Source organism: Peromyscus eremicus, chromosome 2, assembly GCF_949786415.1.
Source record: "Peromyscus eremicus chromosome 2, PerEre_H2_v1, whole genome shotgun sequence".
NCBI lineage: Eukaryota > Metazoa > Chordata > Mammalia > Rodentia > Cricetidae > Peromyscus > Peromyscus eremicus.
The window spans coordinates 28,297,668-28,312,481 of NC_081417.1; the positions used below are offsets into that span (position 1 = coordinate 28,297,668).

The window sequence follows — 14,814 nt, forward strand, 5'->3', positions numbered from 1 at the left end:
TTATCATGAGCTTATGGGCCATTTGTATATTTTTGGGGAAAATAAGTACTCATTAAGTCCTTTGCCCATTTAAGAAATGGTTTGTTTTTCAAATATAAGAATTATATATATTCTGCACTCTTATCAGATTTTGTGGTTTCCAAGCATTTTCTCTTATTCTATAACTTACTTTTTCACTTTCTTACATTAAAAAGAATAATAGGAATTCAATTTGGAAGACATTTCTTAAGTCGTTGTAGAAATTTCAAGCCGGGTGGTGGTCGCGCACACCTTTAATCCCAGCACTTGGGAGGCAGAGGCAGCCTGGGCTACAGAGTGAGTTCCAGGACAGGCTCCAAAGCTACACAGAGAAACCCTGTCTTGAAAAACAAAAACAAAAAAAACAAAAAAAACAAAAAAGAAAGAAAGAAATTTCAGTAGAGATTTGTGTGGGTTGGGAGGAAGCAGGTCCACATATATGCACGTGGAGGCCGAGGACACCCTCTCATGTCATTCATCATGCACCATCCACTGTTTTAAATTTGTTTTTGACTCAGGGTTTCTCTGTGGCCTGCAACTTGCAAGCCCTGGCATTTTCCATCTCTGCCTCCACAACACTGGGATGGCAGGTGTATGCCACCACACTTCAAAACAGAACCAAAACCAAAACTGTATGTTCCAGGGATCCTCATGTTTACGCAGCAGGCGCTTTACCAAGCTGTCTCCTCAGCCCAGAATGGAAACATTCATTTATGTATTATCAAATTCACCCTTTGAAGTGGTTTGTTTATATTCCTAGGGTTGTACAACCATCACCATGTGCACTAGAACATTTTCATTAACTCAGAAAGAAACCCTGCTCCTATTGGCAGTCACTTCCGCCCCCTGCCCCTTCCCCTAGCAACTGCTAGTCTAGTTCCTGTCTATAGATCACCTGCACTGGGCATTTCATGTGGATGTCATTCTCGTCTGTGTTATGTTGTGTGACACTATTCCTCGGGAGATGTAAACAGACATCTCACCTCAGAGAGGGAACCAACAACAGACCAAAGTACGGATACCACGAAAGTCCAACTCAGTGAACCAATGAGTTCTATCGCAGTTATAGAAGAATATGAATGTGCTGGGTGGTGGTGGCTCACGCCTTTAATCCCAACGCTCCGGAGGCAGGCATATCTCTGAGTTCGAGGCTAGCCTGGTCTCTAAATCGAGTTCCAGGACAGCCAGGGCTATTACACGCAAAGAACCTCTGAGTTTGAAGCTAGGCTGGTCTCCAAAGTGAGTTCCAGGACAGCCAGGGCTATTACACACAAAGAAACCCTGTCTTAAAAAAACCAAAAGAGGAGGAGGAGGAGGAGGAGGAGGAGGAGGAGGAGGAGGAGGAGGAGGAGGAGGGAAGAAGAGGAGGAAGATGAGTGAGAGGTTACTTCCAAGAGCAGAAATGACTCACAGACAGCTGCATCACCAAAGCCCACCCCAGCATGGGTGACAGCTCATGAAAGCTGGGAACCTGAAACATACTTCATTCATAGCCTGTGAACAGGTCAACAGGCCAGAGTGTCTTTTCTGGGTAGCCCAGTTGGCCTGAGCCTCTGGTTGGCGGTTCTGCTGGACTCTCTGCTTCTTCTAGGAGATCCAGCTGGTCTGTTTTGTGTGTCTGTGTCCCTCCTACCCCCATCTAGGCTGGTCTGAGCATCTTCTAGGCAATTCAGTTGATTCATATTCTCTAGGCAGCTGGGCTTGTCTGAGCAACTAGCAGTAGTCTTTACTGCTTATATATGCTTGGGGAGAGAGGGGCCCAGGGAATCTGGTCAGTTTCAGGGACTTCCTGAAGCTGTTTTGAGTTGCTTACTTTGTAGATTCAGGGGGGGTTCCCTGCAGGATACAAAGTTTCACCTCTTCTTAGAACTTCCTCACTCTTAAACATACTGTATTTTAGGAACTTCCCTCCAAGATGGAAGGTTAGTCTAGGAGGAAACTGCTACTGTACAAAGCCATCTTTTGTGACCATTGTTTCTTTGACTTGCTGTGATGTGCTCAAGCTTCCTCCCTATTGTGGCCTGGAGCGGTACTTCTTAGAGCTGCATGGTGCTTCATCATATGGCTCCATTTGCCCATTTGTCAGTTGATGGACATTTAGCTTAGTTTCCCTTTGAAGCTGGTGTGAACAGGCCTCCTGTGAGCACGTGTGTACACGTTTGTCTGGGGACGCAGGTGTTCATTCTCTTCAATTCCTGTCAGAGGAATTGACCATAGCTGTGTGTTTGTTCTTGTGAGGAACTGCCGTGCCGCAGCACGGGAGGAGTTGTGTCTCCAGGTCCTGGCAGCTGCTTAGTGTCTACTTTTTATAGCACCCGTGAAGTGGGTGTGGGGTGCTTCTGCGTTGACACTTCAATTACTAACGGATGATGCTGAGCACTTTTCCATTGCCTCTTGTCATTTTTATATCTACTTGTCTCATACCTTTTCCCACTTAAAAATTCCACCATTGTCCTTCTTATGCCTGTGTTGTAAGTTTCTTCGTGTGTTTGGAATACCACAGATAGAGTTATCATAGACTTAGAAGATATTTCTCCTGGTCGGTTGGTCTGTTTTTATCTCACGGTAATAAACACTGAAGCACGGCAGATTTTGAGGTGGGTTTGAGGTAGGGTCTCTTGTAGCCTGGGCTGGCTTGAACTCATAGCCAAGGATGTCCTCAACCTCCTGATGCTCCTGCTATCACCTATCGTGGGCCTCTGTGCCAGATTAGAAGTTCAGTTTTTTAATTTTGATAAGCTCTGATCCCACCCCCTTGCTTACTTGTGCTCTATGTGTTACATCTTAAAAAAAAAAATAGCCTATAAGGTTTTGAAGATTTGCCCCCGTGTTTTCTCTCAGAATTATTATGAGTTAGCTCTGTGATCCAGGTGAGTTATTTTGTGTGTGTGTGTGTGTGTGTGTGTGTGTGTGTGTGTGTGTGTACTGAGTTAAGGGCTTCCCTTTATTCTTTTCCATATGGAAACCAGTTACCCGAGTCACATTTGTTGGGGCAAAAATCACTGTTCACATTCTTTCTCCACCGAGTTCTCTTGACACATTTGTCAAAAAGTTTATTTCTGACTCTTCATTCTGTCCTTTCGGCTCAAGTGTTTTTATTCTTTACCCCGAGTACCCCGGCCTCCATTGCTGGTCCCTCAGTGTTTTCACGCATGCTTTCTTTCCAACAGTTGTGTTCTCTGCACGCTCAGGTCAGGCTCCCCTCCCCTCCTCCACCCCAGGAAAAGAAGGGGCTGTGGCTGCCAGGTGTGCTGTTAGTGTACACTGACCACCAGAAGCCAGGGCTGAGACGCTGGCAGGGCCAGCTTTGGAGTTGGGGTAAAGACAGAGGCATTCGCTCCTGGTGACGAAGTGCTGTCTGAAAACCTGGAGGAAGCTCCGGCTCCCCCATCGGTAATAACTGGGTGAATTGTACAGCTTCCTGATTTTGGACTCTGTCTGTTCTTTCTTCCTCTGTTGCCCCTTTCTTCCATAGTCCACCTTTTCAGTGTGTATCTGAGCAATCTAAGCAATCAGGTTTAGTGTTTGAGCCCTATAAGCACAGAGGAGCATGCATTTATTTTGGACTCACTTGCCAATTAATGCCATGTCAGTGCTGTGCTGGTATAGTTCCCCTCCCTCCCTCCCTCCGTCCCTCCCTCTGTCCCATCTTCTCTCCATTGATGAACAGCTTATCACCTGTTCTGAAGATGTACTTGCCTGTTGAAACTGACTCAGCAAAGCTGTTTGTTGTTTTCCAAGGGCCTCTTGGCTTTGGGATCATTGACTTGTGCTGTAGGGGCTGAGGATGCAGCTGGGCAGCAAGCCAAGGGAAGCTTTTGTACAGGGTCATAATGAAGAGATCTTAGGGACCTGATTTCTTTCTTTCTTTCTTTCTTTCTTTCTTTCTTTCTTTCTTTCTTTCTTTCTTTCTTTCTTTCTTTCTTCCTTCCTTCCTTCCTTCCTTCTTTCTTCCTTCCTTCCTTCTTTCCTCCCTCCCTTCCTATCTATCTATCTATCTTACCTCCCAGCTGCAGTTTCCCCTCCCTCCTCTCCTCAGTCCCTTCTCCCCACCCACCTCTGTTCCCACCCCCCAGTCTACTCCTCTGTTTAGGAAAGGGCAGGTCTCCCATGAGTATCAACAAAACATGACATGTCAACTGCAGTAAGACTAAGCACCTCCCATGTATTAAGGCTGGACAAGGTGACCTAGTATGGGGAATAGGGTCCCAAAACCAGTAAAAGTGTTGGAGACAGCCCCTGTTCCCACTGTAGGAGTCTTACAAGAGGACCATGCTTCACAACTGTCACATAGATGCAGAGCGCCTAGGTCAGTCCCGTGCAGGCTCCGGGTTGTCATGGAACCCGATTTTCATTTTTCCGTCTCCACATGGTGTCTTTCCCCCACCGTGACACCGTCCTTTTCTGTCTTTGTGTAGCTTTCTCTTCTACTTTTTGTTTTGGCTTCTACCGCATCTCACTGTCTCACTTATACCTAGACGCTTCTGTCTCCAAATCTTACCAGCTTCTTCAGCTTATCTCTTCCTTCAGACAGGCCCCTGAAGAGAGTCGGATAAGACTAGCTCCTCTTTCATATCAGGCACGTCACTAGCTCTTGACCATGGTTTGCTGCTACAGCACACCTGGCCATGGCTGTTCTGGGGTTGGGGGTTCACATAGTGCAGGGCTCTCTAGGGGACGTTGCTTAATTCATACCACTGTGGCTTTGGCAGATCCACTGTGAAGTCTTGTGAAATACCCAGAAGGTTGGTCATATATGTTTCGGTAGGGGATGGAGATTGCTCGATGTAGTACATAAACAACAGCTTTTGTGGGCAGTCGGGGAGAAGTGTCTGGTTAGGAAAGAGGTCAGTACAGTGGGTGTTAGATGGCTTGAGCATAACCTGTGTGAAGGCTGAAGCCCCAAGGCTTCTGAGATAACATAGGGAGTAGCTCTGCAGGTGAAAGCATTGTGTACCTTGCTTACTGAACTGTATTGTTTGTAAAGAGACAGATAAATTAATCAAAAAATTAAGCATAGCCAGGTATGGTGGTACATTTAATACTAGCAGTTGAGAGTTAGAAGTAGGTGGATATCTGTGAATTTGCTTTTTTTTTTTTGAGACAGGATTTCTGTGTGTGGCCCTGGCTATCCTGGAACTCGCTGTGTAGACCAGACTGGCCTGGAACTGAGAGATTTGCCTGCCTTTGCCTCTTAAGTGCTGGGATTAAAAGGGTATGCCACTACCACTTGGCAAGATCTCTCGGAATTTGAGGCCAACCTGGTTTACATAGAGAGTTCCAGCCATCCAAGGATGCATAGTGAGGGTCTTGTCTCAAATGAACAGACAGATATACTACCTCCCCCGAAGTGACGGTAGCGTGTGAGCATGGTTTGCTTTGATGTCCTTAATGACTTACAGAGCAGCCCATGCTGGTTCTTCTCCTCAACCCTGTTCCCCGTAGGTGGAAGAAGAAATCCAGACTCTGTCTCAAGTGTTGGCAGCAAAGGAGAGACATCTTGCAGACATCAAGCGGAAACTTGGGATCAGCTCACTTCAGGAATTCAAGCAGAATATCGCCAAAGGGTGGCAAGACGTGACCGCGACCACTGCGTATGTTCCCTTGACCGTACACAGTTCTAGACAGTATGAAGGATGCCTTTGCACCTGTTCTTTGGGGAGAGGAGGAGAAGGGGAATGAGGGCATTTCCACGGCTTTTCTTTGGACCGCACAGCCTTCTCGTCCAGTTCTTCAGAGCACTCGACTCTTTCCTAATTTTGGTTTTTCCTGAACATTCTGAGGAATAGAGAGCAAAGCAATTTCATGTACAGTCTGGGGGAACCATATTCAAGTTCCAGAACTGTTGGGTAGTAGTTCTCCCTTCCTGTGTGTGTATGTGTTGTTTTTTTCCTCCCAAGGTTTTAGCTTCTCACAGTCAGGAAATATTAAATGGAAAATTCTAGACATAAAACTCAAAAGTTTTAAATTGTGTACTGTTCTGTGTAACATGACTAAATCTTTTGCCGTCTTGTTTTGTACCGCTTGGGACGTGATTCACCCCTTTTTCCATTGTGTCCACCACCTGACCTTTACTCACTTAGTGGTCATTTCAGAGGAGATGTGGTATAGATATGGTTCCGTGTAAGCTGCGATTGTTGACATCCTGGTGATCTTAGAACGTACTGCCATCAGCTTAGGGAGGGGACTAGTGCGTATTAGCTTTTCCAGAATGTACACAGTGATATTTAGTTCTCAGAATAACCCAGTAGATTAGGTGATGAGATAATCCCAAATAAGGAATAGGCTCAGATGAGTGACCTTTGGAGGTTACAAATCTCTTAAAGTGGTGGAATCAGGATTTGAACTCACGTCTGGCCATCTGTAGAGCTGATTATTTTTTACTTTGCTCTAATAGCCCAAGATTTTTCCATCACAGTCTCTCATATATACTAATAGCAGAGGTCAGTCCCTTAGTTTTTTGGTTTTGTGATCACACAGATTATGTTACAGCATTATTACCTTTCATTCCCTGCGTGGGAGGAACAGGCTTCTAGCAATAAATCTGCCTTTTGTGTTTGATTTTAGTTGTGAGTTGCTAGGAGCCACTGACAACCGTAGCAGTGAGGCCGTCTATACCTCACTTGACAGTATTTGAGGGGACCCTGACTACGTCCTTCTCCTTCTCCCTCCTTGTACTGGGAACTGAACCTGTGGCCTTGCTCATTTGGGCAACACTCTACCACTGAGCTGCATAACTGGCCCAGTACCCATTCATTTTCTTCCCATATTAGTTGGCAGAGAAAAACATGTAAGGAACTAATCTTTGACTATACTAATCATAAACCATATTTGTTGCTGGTATTTGATCTTGATGTGGTAAGAAAGAAAATACCCAGCACTAATTTCTGCAGTGGGGAAGCTTGGCCCTTTTGATAGATTCCATGTTTTCGTTTGGTTGATAGCTACAAAGAGGAGTGATCTTTTCTATTTTTATGTTATAGTAAATATCATTCTGTCTTAGGGTTCCTATTGCTGTGAATAGACACCAGGACATGGCAACTCAATTTATAAAGGAAAACATTTAATTGAGTGGCTTACATTTCAGAGACTCAGTCCATTATCATCATGGTGGTATGTGGGCAGATGTGGTTCTGCATCTTGCAGGCAACAAGAAGTGAACTGAGATACTGGGTGTGGCTTGAGCATATATGAGACCTCAAAGCCTGCCTCAATAGCGACACACTCCAACAAAGCCACACCTCCTAATAGTGCCTTTTGGGGGCCATTTTCTTTCAAACCACTACACACACTAATAATTTTGTGTATATGAAAGTCAGGCAAGTTCTTATGTGGTATTTCCAGCAAACTGAAAAAAAATTGTATGCCCATTAAATTTAGTTGGATAGTACAGTTTACATGAACTATGCCTTTTGCTTCTGGCCCCTTTATGTTAGATAACGATGTAAAAGACACCTGAGGAGTTTCATTTTCACTTTGCTTTGTTTGGCTGATGTAGAGAAGGGTGAGGCTTTAAATCTGGCTCATTTTCAGGTTTTTTTTTTTTTTTTTTTTTTTTAGCAGCCTGTTGATCCTAAAACACAGCTCTCATCTAGAGGGCAATAAAAGATAGTTTATTCTTGACCCATGTGTGACTGTCGCCTGCCAACAGAGATTCAGGTTGCTTTGAAAGATATGTTCTACTAGACGTGATTACACAAGATTTCAATGGTTCCAGAATAAGTCAATCCAGGCATCGACTAAGGCCACTGGGGAGCCCACAAGTAGGCAGGGTTCAGATGCTATTAGGGAACAGTCTTAGTTTTTGGATTGTTAGCAGCTCATGATCTGCTGAGATTACATTTTTTTTTAATGGTTCTGTAGCCATGACAGGGAGAAATTGCTTTCAAAGAAACGAAAAATATCTCAAGATAATTTGGCTCTAGCCTGCAACATTTTCTGTCTATAGTCACACAGTTTAGTCTTTTGTGCCTTATAGAATCTTGATGTGTCTGTGTGCACAAGGTTAGAGGTAAGAGGATAACTTCAGTGTTGTTTCTCAGGTGCCAGCCTTTTTTTTTTTTTTTTTTTGAGGCAGGGTCTCTCACTATCCTGGAACTCATTCAGGAGACTAGACTGGTTGGCCAGTGAACCCCCAGGGACTCTTTTGTCTGCCTCTTCAGCACTTGGATTATAGGCTAGAACAATCATGCCCAGCTTTTCTTACATGGGTTCTGTGGCTCAAACTTAGGTCCTTGGGCTTAGAAGGTAAGCACTTTATTGTCTGAGTTACCTGCCTAGGCCCTGGCCTTGTAGGCGCTTTTAACACATGCACAGGTTTTTTAGGGGGAGGGGACACTTGAGTTTGCAAGCCCCACCCTAACTGCTTGGGCCGTTCCTTTCTAGGCCTCTGTCCGGGGCACTGCAGGAGATCGTGACAGAGGGATTATTGCTGCCCTGATGGTCCAAGAGAATACTAGAAGTTCTTAAAACTGTTCTGTTCTTGAGTTCTTCAGCAGGCGATGACACTGTGCTGGAATTTACAGACCAGCCTAGCTGACATTTCTCCCCTGTTTATTCATAATTGTCTGCAGATACAGGAAGACATCTGAAACCTTAACTCAGGCTGGACAGAAGGCTTCTGCTGCATTTTCATCGGTTGGCTCAGTCATCACCAAAAAGCTGGAAGATGTAAAGTATGTGTGCATTTCCCCTTGCTCACCACGTAGTCGTGACACACTGAACTGGTGCTGTGGTTGTTGTTGGTCCCTGCCTGTGGGTCAGGGTGCTGCCGGGTTCCCTTCTGTTAGAGTGAGGGAGGGTTTTCCTTCACACCAAGGCCTGAAGTGCTTGCCTGAATTCTTTTAGGCCGTAGTATTTCAACCTCCAAAACGAGCGTCTTGTGAGTCCCTTTAAGGGCTGTTGAAAAATTCTGGTTGCAAACTTTTGCATCCCGGTCCTTCCTGCGGTGTTAGTACGTCTCTGTTGTTTGCCAATGTGTGATTGCAGGCAGAACTGGGCTTCTTTCTGGGGATGAGTGCCGAGCACTGAAGGGCACGCTTGGCCTGAGGGCTTCACTGTTTGTGTGTGACATTTGTATGTCATGGTGTGGTTTCAAGGTGCTTGTGTGTGCACTGGTTTGTACTAACCCATATGCTTCACATACGTTCACGCTCAGGCCCAGGTCTTGATTTTGAGTTTCTTTTTCTTTCTTTCTTTTCTTTTTTTTTTTTTTTTTTAAACTGTGCATTTGTATTTGAGATTAGTTTGCAGAATTTTTCTTGTCATGTTGGGAAAACCACTTCATGGTGCTTTTGTGCATTCATCGACCGCCATGATTAGAATAGTGCTGGACATGCACAACATGGCTTCCGTTGGCTGTACTTCCGTTGGCGTGCACACCTTATGTCTGTCTTTTGCTAAGCCTAGACTGCATGACTTTGTATGTTTTGTCTGTGGGGTAAATAGGTTTTACAACCAGAATTTTGTTAGTTGAATTTAATCAATATTTTATACCGTGTATTAAAATCCATTTCCTCGTATTTCCATTATGTTTGAGAGCACCGTTGTTCTAAGCATAATATCATAAGGATAGATTTCCTGAACCCTTGGACAATTATGTTTGTGGAGCACCTGCCACATGCTCTCACTTCTTTTAATGCCAACTGACTCTTTAGTGTCTTAGGGGCTGTGTAAACCGTGCACCCTTATAAAAGTAGGTAATTTAATTGTGAGAGATTGGTCAGAACTTCCTTTCTGTTTTAATGCTTCCTCTGGCTTCTTACAGATTGCAAGCCTTTTCACATTCCTTTAGGTAAGGAGAGCCTGAACGGCCGCTGCTGCCTAGCAGTTGTGTGAGATGAGTGTGCGAGATTAGATGTTGATGCCTCGGTGGATGCTTGTGTGTGTCCACTGTGCGGTTTCCTGCATTCACAGTGGCTTCTACTTGAGTGCATTTCTAATGCCAAGGGAGGGTTCCTTGTATTCCATGTGTAATGGACGAATGGAAAGAAGAATTGGACATGGTGGCACAAGGGATATGGCACAATGATTTTTGAAGTTTCAGTTATTATTATTATTATTTTTACCATGGCATACAGAATTCCTCCCTTTTAATGTCTGACTTTGTTTGGTTTTGATGCTTTTGTTTCTTTGGTGCTTTTGTAAGGATGTTGGAATTCTCCTTCATGTGGGTCGTATTATGTAATTATAATAGACTGCATATGTATTGTCTCATGGTATTAACTGGTCCATCTTATAAAGGTTTCAGCACTCTTTTTGTGTGTGGTAAGACAGACATCAGATCTTACCTACCATGTGCTTTTCAGTATTTGTCTTATTAGCTTATAGACTTCACTGTTTTATTATTTCTCCGCTTGCTCTTCTCTAGGCGTACAGGGTATTGTTCTGGTTTGTCAGTGGAAAAGGGTATTAGAAAGTACAAGCTGTGTCCTGTAGGAGTCCCTGCGATGACTCTGATCAGATGATTATATATGTAGGAGGAGACAAGTGGGAGATCCTTAAAGAGTAAGCAGGAAGGGTACCTCGGTCTCCAGCTCTCTTCTGACTGGTGTACATCATTGCCTAAGGGACCCTTGCTATGATTTAGCTGCTACTCTTGTCCCCCCACTCCCTGTCTCCCTTTTTCTGGTTGTTCATTTGTAAAGTTAGATTACAAAGTGATGAGTTTCATTATGACATTTGCATACATATACGTCATTGTATATTCTTCTTACTCATCATGGCTTCCCACACTGCCATCTCCTAACCCCCCTCACTGGTCTCTCCTCCCCCTGTAGCCCTCTATTCTTCCTTCATGTTACATGAATGCCATTATTCTCTGCCTTTTCTTTCTTTCTCCCCTCCCTCAAGATCTCCTCCTTCTTATGGTCTCCTGTCTACTCCGTCCCCTTCTCTTGGATAAGCTGACTGACACACACAGCTCCTGGGCATCAGAGCAAATCATAGAGATGCATAAACTCTCATTGTTGAACTATTTAAAGTTAAGATTATAGTTTAAAAAAAAACAACCAAGTAACCAATGATAAGAAGCAACTGTGGGAAAATGGCCTAAGGCTTAGTTAGAGGCAAGTGAGTACGAATCTAGTCACATATGCCGTTCTAGCACACGAGTGCCTGCTGTGGCCACGTGCAAAGGCTATAGCTACAAAGCAGACACAGCTTTTGTTAGAACAGGTGTCCTTGAGTGGTGTGGGGGAAGGAGCCAGGGCCTTGGGATGCCTTAAGAATAGAAGAGATTGCAAGGACTTGGTTGTCAAACAATGTCATGTATGACATTAACACAAATAACACAAATTAACACATAGCACTATGCAAGGCCTGTGGAGAATGACATGCTTCGTCTTACAGATCATTCTTGCCCCACACTGTTAGCAAGATTAATATAAGTATGGTTCAGTGTGTCTTATTGCACCAGAAACAGAGTTTTGCTCTTCTAAATATTTTTGGGTTACCTTATTTCACTTAGAAATATTGATTATACTGTACTGTTTTTAAATTAATAAACTTTGTTGAGAGTTTCATACATGTGTAAAGTACATTCCCCAGCCCTCTTTCTGCTTTACAGATGTCTTTCCCATATTCATTAGTTTTTGTTTACTTTAGTACCCTACTGAATTTAACTAGGGCTGTCTGTGTTACCCTGAGTTTGGAACTAACCATCACAGCATCGTGGGCTTACCAGTGTGTATACAGCTTGATATTATGCCTCCCCATCTCCCAGAATCTGTTAGCTGCCAGCAGTTCAGCAGTGAGACCCCACAAGTCCTTTCTCCTTTCATAGCAGACTGTTTGGGAGGTCTAGTCCAATAGGCCTAGCTCCTATGAGTTAATGATTACCGGCACTGTATCTGGCTAACAAGATGACATTCATAGTCTTCTCTTTACCTCCCAGCCCTTACATTCTTTCTGCCCCCTCTTCCGCAACGTTCCTTGAACTTCAAGGGAGTGGTGTAAGTGTTTGTCTTGTTTTTACTGACAAATAAATATTGTGTATCAATATGTAGAAATCAAGATACTTGATGAAAACTTGGAAACAAGAAAAAAAAGATTCTCTTCTTTGTAATTCTTATAGATCTGAGATTGGCTCAAGTCACTTAATCTGGTTTCATGTTTTCAGACATATAAGGAAAAAAACAATCACATCTTTCAGATCATGAGAGTCTTAGAGGCAAATTCTGGCCACATTCCTCCAAGGAGATAGTCTCTTCCCCAGCCCCAGCAGCCTAACCCAGTCTGGGGGTTCAGGTGGGAGCTAAGAGGATGCACAGCAGAGATCCCTTTTGCCAACTGCTCTGAAACAGATGGTTAATCCCATTAACTATTTGTCCTCAGTCCCCCTCATGTGGCAAACTCAGGACTAGTGATTTCACGCTGATGTAGCTGTGGATGCAGGAAGAGAAACGCACTGCTTTTGCTAACTCAAAGATAGAGATTTCAGCATCGTTTTTTTGTTTTTTTTTTTAAATTAAACATGGTCAGTTAACGAGTTAACATTTGAGATTTAGATGTTTGTAATAATTTGTCTATTATGGATGGAGGAGGGAAAGGAAAGGAGAGAGGTAAAGAGGGCAGAGATGGGGTCAGGGAGAGAATGTATGAGATAGGTGTTTTTGATGTCTTGAAAATGAGAGCTCTGCCTGGCTAGGATCCTGGTGGGACAAGGCAATGAAAACTGACCCATGAGGTCCTTGGGGACAATCACCGACCACCCTGGAAAGTAGCATGTACATTTCCACTTCTTTTTTTTGTGTGGTTATTTTCTGTACATACAGGCAACACACTGAGTCATGCTTTTATAATGTGGAGAAATATTTAGAAGTACCTTCTCATTTTAACCACAAGTGATGATGGTCTTCTAGCATCCTGGAATAATCCAGTGGCTCCATTGTTTCATTTCCTATATATTTAAGAAGAAATGCTAATTCATTTTGTGTTTATTTCACAAGCAATTTTCCTTTCAAATGAACATTTCTTCATATAACATATCTCAATATTTTTTATTTGTTTGGGGATCTATTAAGGTCATTGTAGACAATTCTTTTTTGCTGAAAACTTCTGTTCTTTGTGGGAGAAGAAATCTCTTTCCTTCCCTATGAAACAGTATCTTTGGATCAGGAACTGAATCACTGTACTAACTTTCTCTGCCTTTCTCATTCACATTTCCCAGTTTCAGGTAGCAAACGTGTTCATTCATTCTGATGTTGTTAAATGTTAACTATGTGTCAGACCCTGTTCTAGACTGGAGGGCTGGAGCTAGGTACTGCTGCTCCTGGACACAGTAAAGAGAGATAATCTACCATGAAAATGGCGCAGTAATAATGGTTAACGGAAGATCTGAGCACTTCCAAAGTAGGCGTGGTCATCGCTCTGATTATTATAGTTGGGAGGACACAGAGCTAGAGGAGCACTAAATAACTTCAGGGTTACAAAGCCGATGGAAGTGGCTGAGGGTTAGGCTTTGAACCCAGCACCCCGGTCCCAGAGCTGACACTGTCCCCAGAGCAGCGAGTTGGAGAGTGCCTCCTGACCCCTGGCCATTGGCCAACTCTCTTGCTCTTGTATTGCTTACATCAGAGGAGACTGTGAGAGCAACAGGGCGCTGCTCTTAGAAGCATGCCCACCACATGGCAGGCACCCACATGTTAGCCGTTGCTCTTCTCGGCCTTGCCCTTCTTTCTCTTCCCTGCTCTGTCCATCCTCATTAGAGGTGGAAAGATCAAGTAACAGTGTCAGAAATTGGAAAAAAAAGTAAATGGTTCTGCTTTTCTTAAAAAAAAAAAAATTATTTATGTGCATTGGTGTGAAGGTGTCAGATCCGCTGGAACTAGAGTCACAGACAGTTGTGAGCTGCCAGGTGGGTGCTGGGAATTGAACCTGGGTCGTCCAGAAGAGCAGCCAACGCTCTTAACTGCTGAGGCATCTCTCCAGCCCAAATAGTTCAGCTTTTTAAAAGAGTGAGTAAGAGCGAATCTGAGGTGGAGAAGGATGCACTGAGAACTAGCCCACCCTGTGCTGTTTGCCCTCATGTTTGGAGGTGCCTAGCTTTGTATCCTGACTTGAGGGTTACAAATCAAGGTGGGAGATTTTTAACAGATTTTGTTTTGTAGATGGGACGGATCCCCATAGCTTGTCCGTTAAGTGGTGACTCTGCCTTTTTCCGTAGAGAGTTCCTTATTGCGTTCAACTTTGGATGAAATTGGAAATGACATGTCAGTTGAGGAAGCTTTGTGTAACTGTGTAGAGGCATCAGGAATGAAAGACGAGCTGCCCCTGTCCCGTACCTAGTGCAACCTCGCTGCCCACCAAGTGAAACGCCATCTGCACGGGACTGTGGAGGGGACGGCCTAATGGGATGGGGTTGGATTGATGTGTACGCCCTGTTCTTCCCACTAAGATGGCTCTCAGAAGCAGAGACCTGGCCTTCAAAGCCATCTCTATCCATCCATTTCATTCTCTGTTTTAAGTACTTTTTTTAAATTGTGAAATGTAGCTACAGAAAAGTATTCAAATTCTGCCCAGTGATTTTTCACAAAATAAGCCTTATTCTAAACAGGTCCTTGTCTTGTCTTATATATCGTCTCTGAGGCATATTTAATATGTGCTAGCTTGTTTGCTAGTGAGAAAACCCAGCCACCTAGCTGCTACAAGGAAAATAAAAACTTTTTTTCTATGACCGTAGGAACATTAACTAGATTTGCCTGTGCCTTTTAAAAACTTAAACTTTATCCACATATTTCCTCATTTTGTTAATATGATCAAACTGTGTAAATCCCATGAACCATCAATTTAATTATA

The 14,814-nt window shown here is 43.7% G+C and overlaps 1 protein-coding gene across 5 annotated transcripts in view; it reads left to right on the forward strand.

The window, feature by feature from the left end:
- Tpd52 (tumor protein D52) overlaps window positions 1-14,814 on the forward strand; it is a 91,110-nt gene that overhangs the window by 69,013 nt on the left and 7,283 nt on the right. For all 5 annotated transcript variants that reach the window (XM_059253955.1, XM_059253953.1, XM_059253956.1 and 2 more), the window contains exons 3-4: window positions 5,464-5,612; window positions 8,592-8,693. In XM_059253955.1, coding sequence (XP_059109938.1) covers window positions 5,464-5,612; window positions 8,592-8,693 — 251 coding nt within the window. The remainder of the gene's footprint in view (window positions 1-5,463; window positions 5,613-8,591; window positions 8,694-14,814) is intronic.